Source organism: Gracilinanus agilis, chromosome 5 (genome assembly GCF_016433145.1).
Source record: "Gracilinanus agilis isolate LMUSP501 chromosome 5, AgileGrace, whole genome shotgun sequence".
In the NCBI taxonomy this organism is placed as follows: Eukaryota; Metazoa; Chordata; class Mammalia; order Didelphimorphia; family Didelphidae; genus Gracilinanus; species Gracilinanus agilis.
The window spans coordinates 63,982,940-63,992,942 of NC_058134.1; the positions used below are offsets into that span (position 1 = coordinate 63,982,940).

At 37.1% G+C, this 10,003-nt stretch overlaps 1 protein-coding gene across 1 annotated transcript in view; it reads left to right on the top strand.

Moving 5' to 3' along the window:
* The window catches only part of ARMC3 (armadillo repeat containing 3), a 129,410-nt gene extending 120,112 nt beyond the window's left edge, over positions 1-9,298 (top strand). The window contains exons 16-18 of the mRNA XM_044678928.1: positions 898-1,089; positions 5,391-5,553; positions 9,089-9,298. Of these exons, the coding sequence (XP_044534863.1) occupies positions 898-1,089; positions 5,391-5,553; positions 9,089-9,298 (565 nt within the window). The remainder of the gene's footprint in view (positions 1-897; positions 1,090-5,390; positions 5,554-9,088) is intronic.
* The last annotated feature ends 705 nt before the right edge of the window (positions 9,299-10,003 follow it).

The following is a 10,003-nucleotide window of genomic DNA, read 5'->3' on the forward strand; positions in this document are numbered from 1 at the left end:
TTTAATGCCTTTCTAACACCTGTGTTCATGGCTTAAGGCATCCAATGCATCCTTGACTAGTCAAAAGCACACATGCAGGTCTGTCCGCCCTAATCATTGTGTTCTATACTTTGGACCTCTGTCTCCACCCTACTCTATTCATCCACACCCCTGCCTGCTTCAACCAGCTGTCAATTGGGAAGGATTTGATGAACTAATTTATATTAAGATGAGAGTGATAGATAATATTTTGTCTATTACCTTCATAATATTAGTATTTTAGCTGAGGGACATACAAGACCATGTAAATTACCAAAAACTATGCAATTCCAGCCATCAGAGACACATAGATATTGGGAGTATTTGGGGCAGAAGGAATCCTTCTAACATTTCTTCAGTATCATACTGAGGCTATCCAAAGAACCTACTCCTCAGGCCATTCTCAGAAATTAAAATCCAGAGCCCCCCTTTCCAGCCAACACTGAGTAAAATCCATCTAGAATTCCTCACAAGTGAAACTAAAGATGACTTGTTAACTAGTCTAGATGGCTACAAGAATTACCAGGAGAGAAAGTACATAGAAGTCCTATATATGATGATAATTTTTCAAATTTTTTATTCTATTCCAGAATACAGACTATAGAGAAACAATTTTATAATTCTGAGAGCTGAGATCTGAAATATCTTACTTCGTTTTACTGTTAGGGATTTTTTCTTAATTCCACATTTCATTTAATTTAGATTTCTCTCCTAAATTTTGGGGAGATCTGATTGCATCTTGATTTTCCTACTAATCTGTAAGCTCCCTAAGGATAGGGACCAAGAAAATTCTCATATTTTAGCCACACCACCTCACACATGTTATAGACATTATATGAACATTGGCTGATCTGAATACAATTTATTTTTACCCCAAAGAAAGGGAAAGGGAAGAAAAGAAGAAGAAAAAAAAGAGGAAGAGGAAATACTACCTACCAAAATGACTGATTCGGTTGCCGAAAAAGAATGGTGCCCACCGATCGACCAAGACTTTTTGAACTATATCTCTGAGGTATCCAAAACAGTCCTGCCTATAGCTGACCTGATGGAGCAAATTGAGGCACTCGCAAAGTAAGTTGCATTTTTTTTAAAAAATGTATTTGTATTGCAGTAATTTTCCTAATTAAATGCAATGGGAAAAACAATACTGTAAATATGTTCAACTCACTCTATTACCTTACGTGAACCAGACAAAATGTTTCTCCCCAAGAAACTCCTGTCTAACTCTGACCTGAACTTAAGCCTCCTTAGGAACAAAAACTTGAGCAATTCCTTTTAAATTTTCATCTGCAATTAAAGCTAATAGCTGGGAGAGACCTCCTTCCCTCTTCCCGAAAGTATATTTCTTCGTTCCTCTATTCACTGAAAGGAGACCTGGAAAAAATATATATAGTATATACACATTTTGTAAATCACATTATGATTTGTTTTTATATACCAAGGTCTCTGCTTAAATGAACCACATGAAATATTTTCTAAAGCCAAGTTCTTTTGTAAAGCATTAAGCATCCCCAAACATTTGTTTTGTTAGTTCTAGATTCCCAGTGATATTTCAAGTGTATTAAAATAGATATTTTTGCTCGGGAGGCATCTATGGCTTAGTTAACTACAGCATATCTGTTTCAGTGCTTTTGTTAGAGATCTTGATTTGATTCCCCTAATGGAGAGGTTAAATTTTTGGATTGGAAATTATATAAAAGTAATATTTATAGAAAAGGAAGAATCAATTGTGATGGACACCAACCAAAGGAAGGGCTGCTGACTTTTCCCCCAGATGCCAGTTCCAAAGGACCTTACTTACTTCTGCTCCAAGTAGAAAGGATTTGCTAATCAAATCTAGATATGGTGAATGCATAGACAAAGTTATCACCTAGTTTGGCCCCAAATGAAGTTGTTACTAAGGTAATTGTGTTGCCTTTCACAAATCCTATTCAAATCAATAAAAAAAAATTTAAATAAAGAATTAAAATATCCTATTCATTCCATTAAAGCATAAATGTATATATCTATACATACACGTATATCTGTGAATATTAATACATATATACACAAATATTTCTTTGAATAGGAATTTCTCCTGCTTCCTTGATTCTTGCAATTACTCAATGCTAGCTAGGCTTATGGCACCATCAGCTAGGGGACATATAAAGAATGGGACTTTAGGAAATTGGGTCTTTTTTTTTTCACTAAGAAGAAATCACTTTCAATTGAAGGGCTTTTCAGCTCCTTTCTCTCTTATTCTCATTTTCCCAAGTATTCCTTTCAACGGAGGAAAGGGAGTCTCTTCAGGAAGACTCTGACTTCTGCCTTTGCTCCCTTGGTTTCCTTGGCTTGGGTGTCTGGAGCAGACATCCGTGGGGAGCTTGCTAGGGTGCTCTGGTAGAGTTGCAGGCTGCAGGAGAAAAAGAACCAAAGACAAATGATTCAGATGCCAAATTCCCCCAGGTTCCACTACCCTTTCTTCTTTTTGCTCCTTCCCCCCTTTTCTCTTGCCCTTCTTTCTTCTTCTTCTTCTTACCTTAAATGAAGGCAATTAATTTAATTATTTTGCCTGACAAATCAAAGAGAAGTTTAAGCTGAAAAAAAAGCAGAGAGGAGGGAAGCAGGTAACTGCCCATGTTTACCAAGCTAAGCACTAGAGAAAATAGTAAGAAGTCAGTAACAGGGGTGAAGATACTCAGAAACTGATTAGAAACAAATTCAAGAACTAATGGTGCCAGTTTTTTATACACACAGGCAAACCATAGTAAAGAAGCAGGATGAACTGGAAAGCCTAAAATAATGAGGCAAATATGGCCTCATAGTATCATTGAACGCAGTACCCATAACTAGAACCTAATTTTAGAAAAAGTATATTTTGTATAAGAGGCATGGTAAGTTAAAAGGCAGGGAAGGGCAAGGTAGCATTTCCCATTACAACGATATATTTGGTAAGAAATTCAGCAGAGTTCAAACTAATAATTTTTGTAGATGGAACAAGCACTGTCAACAATGCCTAGGATCTGTAGAGCCCTCCTTGTTGGGGAGGAACTACTTCATGGCCCCTGAATTCTTCAAGGTCATTGTGGGGAAGCTCCAACCTCTCCACCATTTACTAACTTCCTATTTATACCGATTATTTTTCAAGACACTCAATCAATGCAAATGCTTATCAGCTATCTACTACATGTTAAATCTTGGAAATATGAAAATAAAAATGAAACTGTTCTCTCAAAGCATTTACCTTAAATCGGGAAAAACACAAATGTAAGTTAATACAAAATTTATTAAATGAAAATAAAAGGTATTTAAGGGAGGTAGACCTAGCAGCTTTCGCATAGGAGGCAGTTCTTTAGCTTGAGCTTAGAAGCTTTCTTCTAACATTTCATTCTAATAGACAGGAATGAAGAGGTGTAGTATGTATATTCCAGGCATGGGAGACAGCCTGGAAAAAGGCAAGGATGAAATTATATTAGTGAGAAACAAGTCGATCAGTTTGGCTGGACCCCAAAGTGTGGAAATAGGAATAATGTACCATGAATCTGAAGTGGAGTTTGTTTTTAATTGTAGGGTAATAGGAATAACCAGAATGTACTGAAGGGACTGACTTGTTCAGATGCCTGTTTTAGGAATATCTCTTGAGCAACTCTATGAATGTGGATTGGCAAAGGAAGAGACTTGAGGCTAGAGACTAATTAGGAAGCAAGTACAATAGGCATTGGGTGAGGTGATGAGTAAGTCCTGAACTAGGATGGTAGCTAGGGTGATCAAAAGGAGGTAACAGATTCAAGAGCCATCAAGGAGTCATGTCTGAACATCTGACATCCAAGAACCCCAGTTACTTGGGAATAAAGTGTGCAACTGTGAAAGTAATCTGATGATTTGGGGGAAGGATGAAAAAGGACTTGAAACCAACACTACCCCCACAAAGAAGACATTGAAGCATCATGTTAGAATTAGAAGGGGTCTTAGAAGAATCTTGGGGAGAATCTAAGCTAACTTATTGGTTTCTGCAGAGGCTCCTGACTTGCCCAGTTTTACAAAGGAAGACTCATTCACCTCTTAACTAAAATATTAAGGTTGAGTTGAAGTGGATTAAAATGGAAAACCAATTTCATAGATTTTCAAATCACCAGAACAACTATTTTGACCCATCCTGTCATTTTACAGAGGAAAAAATAGACATGAGTATATAATCTTTCATTTACCTTAACTATTATCTTACCTAGTAGAACAGAGGTTTCTTGAGGACTGAGATTGTTTGTTTTCCTAGTATCCAGCTAGTGCCTGGAATAAAAATTGTATTTAATACATGCTTATTTGATTGAGCAAACCATAAATTAACCACTGGGGATGTGGGGAGCAGAAGGGGAGAGACACACCAGGACAACAGATGGATTTATATATTTTTCTATTATGTATTTTCAGAATAATTAACTCCTTTGCTACATAAACAAAATTAGAGGAAGGAGGTGCATTTCAAAACTCCTTCATCCTTTGGGATAAAGGCAAAGAAGTGAACTGATTCCATAGTGATGAAAATTTGAAGTGAAAATAACATACTCTAGAAAGAAAAAGAAGTCAGTTGAAACCAGGCCCATTCTTAGGACCCACAACAATAGTGCATGAGATGGGAATGATGCCTAGTTAGTCCCATTCATTTTTTAGGATCATAACTATTCTTTTGCTAACCAGACTCCAATGTCAACCTCTTCTATTTTTACATGCCTTTTAATATATGCCTTTAGTTTAATGCTCTTGTTAGCCTTGTTCTCTTGCAGGGAACTAGAAAGGCCCCCCCAAAAGAGACCTCTACCAGATAGCTAGATGAGAACCAGCTTCAGATGTTTACCAGTTTTCCCTGGGTTGCCATAAAAACAAGTCATTATTGAGAAGGTTGAATCCTTTCGGGATGAGCTCAAAGCTGTGGCTCTCAGATAAATGCGCGCGCGTGTGTGTGTGTGTGTGTGTGTGTGTGTGTGTGTGTGTGTGTGTGTTCACGTGAAAAATATTTGGATAGTCTCTGGCCAGTCTTTGGAGAAATGACTCTATCTTGTCTCAAGTCCAGGATTATAAGTTAAAAATCACTCAAATAGTTTTTAAAAATAATGTTAAGGAATAATTATCATAATCAAAATGTTTGAGAAATTAGTATTCATTTTCAAAATGCTTCTTCACATTTAGTAAAATAAGGAGAATTGTGGTATGTTTGAATGGCCTGCAGGTATTGCATTGTTGCATTAATCAACTTAATGTTAAGCCTACTCAATGTAAGTGAACAATGATAACAAGGAAATTCTTATGTAAAATGTTTCTGTTTGTACACATGCAATTATGCTATTAAGGATATCAAGAAGGTCTCTAAGATGGATTTATTTTCTCTCCATTTAAAGGTTTGTGTCCGCAAAGATGGGCGGTCCAGTTTCACAAGAGCAGATGCATGAATTCACGTGGGAACATCATATAAGTGAAGTACAATTTAAACTAAAATCCAATGTTGTACCTATTGGATGTATCAAAAAAGGAACCTTCTTTCACCGAGCTCTGCTTTTCAAGGTGTGTTGAGATGCCTAACTCATGTCACTGCCTGAGAAAAAAGAATGAACAAATGGCAAGCTCTAAGCAAAGCAGCTTTGGTTTCGTTGTTACCCAAGCCAAACCAAAGGACATAATGTTGTGTGCTGAAATCTTTCACACAAGTCTACAGGAAGCAAACACACTCCCTTCCATTCCTGTTGCTTGTGGCCTAAACTACAGATCTTTGCACAAGTGGCCTGGGCATCTCCTTTTTACCTGGGCAGTTCATTCTTGGTTGTCTTGAAGCCATTCCATGTGGTCCCCATCAGAAGCTCTTTTCTGGGTTCTTTGGGGCAAACTAATTCAGCCCTTGTTCTCTCTTAAAAACTCAGCTCAACCCCCCACCTCCCTAATCCCTGAAAAAGAGAACATTCCCACTACTTCAGAGGTAGTCAGGCATTTTCTCTACCTTACGCCTCCAACGCAGTCATTTAATCTTACTCATTTTATAGTCTCAGCTATTCAGCACAAACTGAGGTGAAGGGTCTGGCAATCATCTGGATAATTCAGGCACTAAAATCAGCCTTTGCTTCAGTTAGCAAGTTAATTAAGACAAAGAGGGTGTAGGGGAGGTTTTCCCCTTCAAAGTTGCCCTAGGAATTGTGGCTGTGAAGACCTGTAGCTGTAGAGGACCTGTATGAAAGAAAGGTTTTTGTAGAATGTTCTGAAACTGATTCAAGTCAACTCTGAGCCCAATTTCCTATTTTAAAGGGAAATACTTCATTAATAATTTACCCAGAAAAAGATTTTCTTCCAAGCTCAAGTTGAGAGTTCCTATACTTCTCTTATACATGCTTAGTACCTTGAAAAAAATGCAAATAAAGAAAATACTTCAATTCTGTTACTCTGGTAAAATAAAAAAAGGAAGTATAGCTCATTTTTCCCAAGAAAGGATTTAATTACCTTGTTTACTCACATTTGTTTCCTTGACTTTGCTTCTTGATGTTTCATTCTAAAATTTGGGTACATCGGGAAACAATGCCATCATTTGGATTTTGGTTCCCAACTGCTCCCTGCAATCCCTCTTTAATTTTAGATGTTTACTAAAAAGCACTATTTTATCCAGAGTTACTGCAGTTAGGAAAGCTTGTTAGAATTTCTCCCTCTCACCAACAATTACTTTCTGCCTGGAATGGAAGTGCTACTTGGAACATAATCATGTGGAAAAAAAGGTAGACAATGGTATAGTATTTTTTTTTTAACCTTTGTACTTTGGTGTATTGTCTCATAGGTGGAAGATTGGTAAGGGTGGGCAATGGGAGTCAAGTGACTTGCCCAGGGTCACACAGCTGGGAAGTGGCTGAGGCCGGGTTTGAACCTAGGACCTCCTGTCTCTAGGCCTGACTCTCACTCCACTGAGCTACCCAGCTGCCCCCAAAAAGGTAGACAATGAATGGGGTAAAGAGTGGGATGATTAGTTGAGTAATTGGAAGGTACTTTTCCTACTTAGGAATTCACAGATTGGATTTAGAATTTAGAATTAGAATTCAGGATTCCTAGTAATTATCTTGTCTAATTTTACAGACAGAGACTGACAAAAGAGAAGTGATTTGCCTAAGGATGTGTTAGAACTGGACAAGAACTTAGAGAAGGCAGCCTGGTTCGTTGACAGAGCTCTGGCTTTGGATAGAATCAGAGGTCCCAGATGCAAAACATCCCCTCATGCTTCCTACCTATGACTTTGGGCCTTAATTGTCACATGTGGGGATTGGACTAGATGGGGGAGAAAACAAAAAGCACATATGCGTGTGGAAGATGTAGGAGGAAGAAAAGGAAAGAGAGAAATGGGAAGCAGCTGGAGAGGAGCAGAGCAATAGAGTGGAATTAGCAATCCCTTGGTCTTAGAAAACAGCTGTTGCTATTTTAACTTTCCTTTTCCTATCAAAGAAAAATCAGATTGTGTTCATTGACACTTTCATTGACAGTACTGGTGTCTGTTATAGAGAAAAAGGCTGGAGTAGAATTTATGTGATCTTCAGGGAAGATGGAGCGGGGGAGGGTGGTGGAGGCTACACAGGACAGGGATAGGGAACTGGATCTGTGACTTCAAGAGAACTTTCCTCTAATTAAGGGGGTCATCACCATCTCTGCAATTTACTTCTAGACGAATTGCCTAGAAATACCTCAGGATCTCAAAGTCAGTATTGGTCAAGAGGAGAAAACTGAACCCAGATCTCCCTGGCTATGATACTGGATTTATGTTCACTAATCCACACTGTTATTTTCCCATTGTTTTCATTCTATCGATTAGGCCACTGTTCTGTAAATAATAACATTTGTTGAGAATCTAATAGGAGAGAATTTAGCTACCTTTGAGGCATTAAAATTTTAATCATATTCAGAAAACTGATTTTTAATGTTTAAATACTGATATTGGCCACCTTTCGAATTTTTCAAGGAATCAAGAAAATTGTCCTTAAATTTTGGAGTGGTACCCATTTAGCTGGACTGTTTTGTCTTTTCCTTGACTTCGCTAAACAAAATATACCACCTCTGCCCTTTAGAATTTCTAACCCATGATTGTATATAACGTAAGAATATGTAGGCTTAAAAAACTAACAACATTGTAGGGTTATGATCTTCCAATACTCCTTGGGTTCAGACTACCCAGAGCGGGATTTGGACAGGTTAGTTTCTAAGGAACCAGAGTAAGGTGTTCAGGGATGGGAATGATTGGATCTAAAAATCAGCCAGGGATCTGATCATGTTATCCCTTTAATAAAATTCAGTGACTCCCTAATCACCTTTACAATCAAATACAAAATCTTTTCTTTAGAATTTAAAGCTCACCTGGCCCCTTCCTTTCTTTCCAGTCTTCTTAGTCCTATCTATATACTCTTTGCTCCAATGACATAGACCTCCATGTTGCAACTTGCACAAGACTCTCCATTGCCAGACACTGCGCATTTTCATTATGCTCCCATTCCTGGAATCTTCTCTCTCCTCGCCTCTTTTTTCTAACTTCCTTTATGTCCTGGATAAAATTGCCCCTTCTACAAGAAGCCTTTCCCAATCTCCCTTAATTATGTCTCACATATACCTGTGTCTATCTTGTTTGTACAAGGCCATTTGCATGCAAAGACTATTAAGATATTTTTGTCCTATAGAACTTTTCAAGGTATCATGGAAATTAGCCTTAAATTCACCAGTTTCTGCATTATTGATTTTCTAAAAGTGCTTACCTTACATCTTAGAATCAATACTGTCTGTTAGTTCCTAGGCAGAAGAGTGGTAAGGGCTAGACAATGAGGGTTAAGTGACTTGCCTAGGATCCACAAGTAGGAATATATTTGAGACTAAATTTGAACTCGGGACATTCTGTCTTTAGGCCTGGTTCTCAATCCACTGAGCTACCCAGCTGCTCCCATTATGGGATTCCTAACTCCATTTTTTAGCTCTTCTCCTCACTGATTCCTCGAAGTAGCTATTTTGCCAATATCAATTGTTATTTTTTCCCCTAACAACTAATAATCTCTCTCCCACACCCTTATTTTTTGGCTATTTTCTTTCACAGGCTTTATCTGACAAGATTGGGATTGGCTCCACTTTAGTCCGAGGAGAATACAACAGAGCTTGGAATGAAGTTAAATTAATTGATGAAACAAATCGAGGCGTAACTGGACTGTTACCTCCTCCTGAAAAATTTATTGTTGACCTAATGTATGAACCTGGTAGTCTGATGAAGATAAGAAGTAGAGAGGCAGAGCACTATAGATTTCTTTAATTTAAAAATTGTTCACATGACAAAATTATTTCTTAGATGTTTAATAGATATTTCCCATGAAACATAAATATTATAGTTTTAGTCTTTGTTTACTTGAAGAAAAATAATTTTTCTCATTTTTCTCTGCCCTTAGGATATTAAAAAATCTAATTCATCTTTATTTTGTATTTTGAATTAGAAATCCTTAGCCAAGAATTCATAATATTTGCATGCTGTTTTATGTTTTTTTTAAATTCTGTTCTTTAAATTATTTGTTTTGTTATCATTTAACCTAGCTCACTGGTTTGTTTTCCAGAAAAATATGTATTGTTCTGTATTCTTGTCCAAGTGATTTCAGCCGTTGTATCTAGTATGATAATAATGCCTCATTAAACATCCTTAATATTGCTACTATTTTATGCCCAAAGAGCCTCACAAACAAACACTTTGGGTTAAAGTCAATCTAGTTGCTTTGCCTAATGATCTTTGGCTTACTACCATTTATCATTCACTATAGTTTCACCTTACAGGTTTATTTTGTGATGTTTTCTTTCCAAGAAACAGTTTATTCATTTGAAGAGGCTAGCTACTATGAACATCGTTGAAAATTATTCAATGTACTGAAATTGTTAGTTTTCCAAAAATAAACCTTCATTGTTATAACTATTAGCCTAGAAATAAAATTTCTTTGATTACAAAAACAGTTTTCTAATTTACTTTGCCACT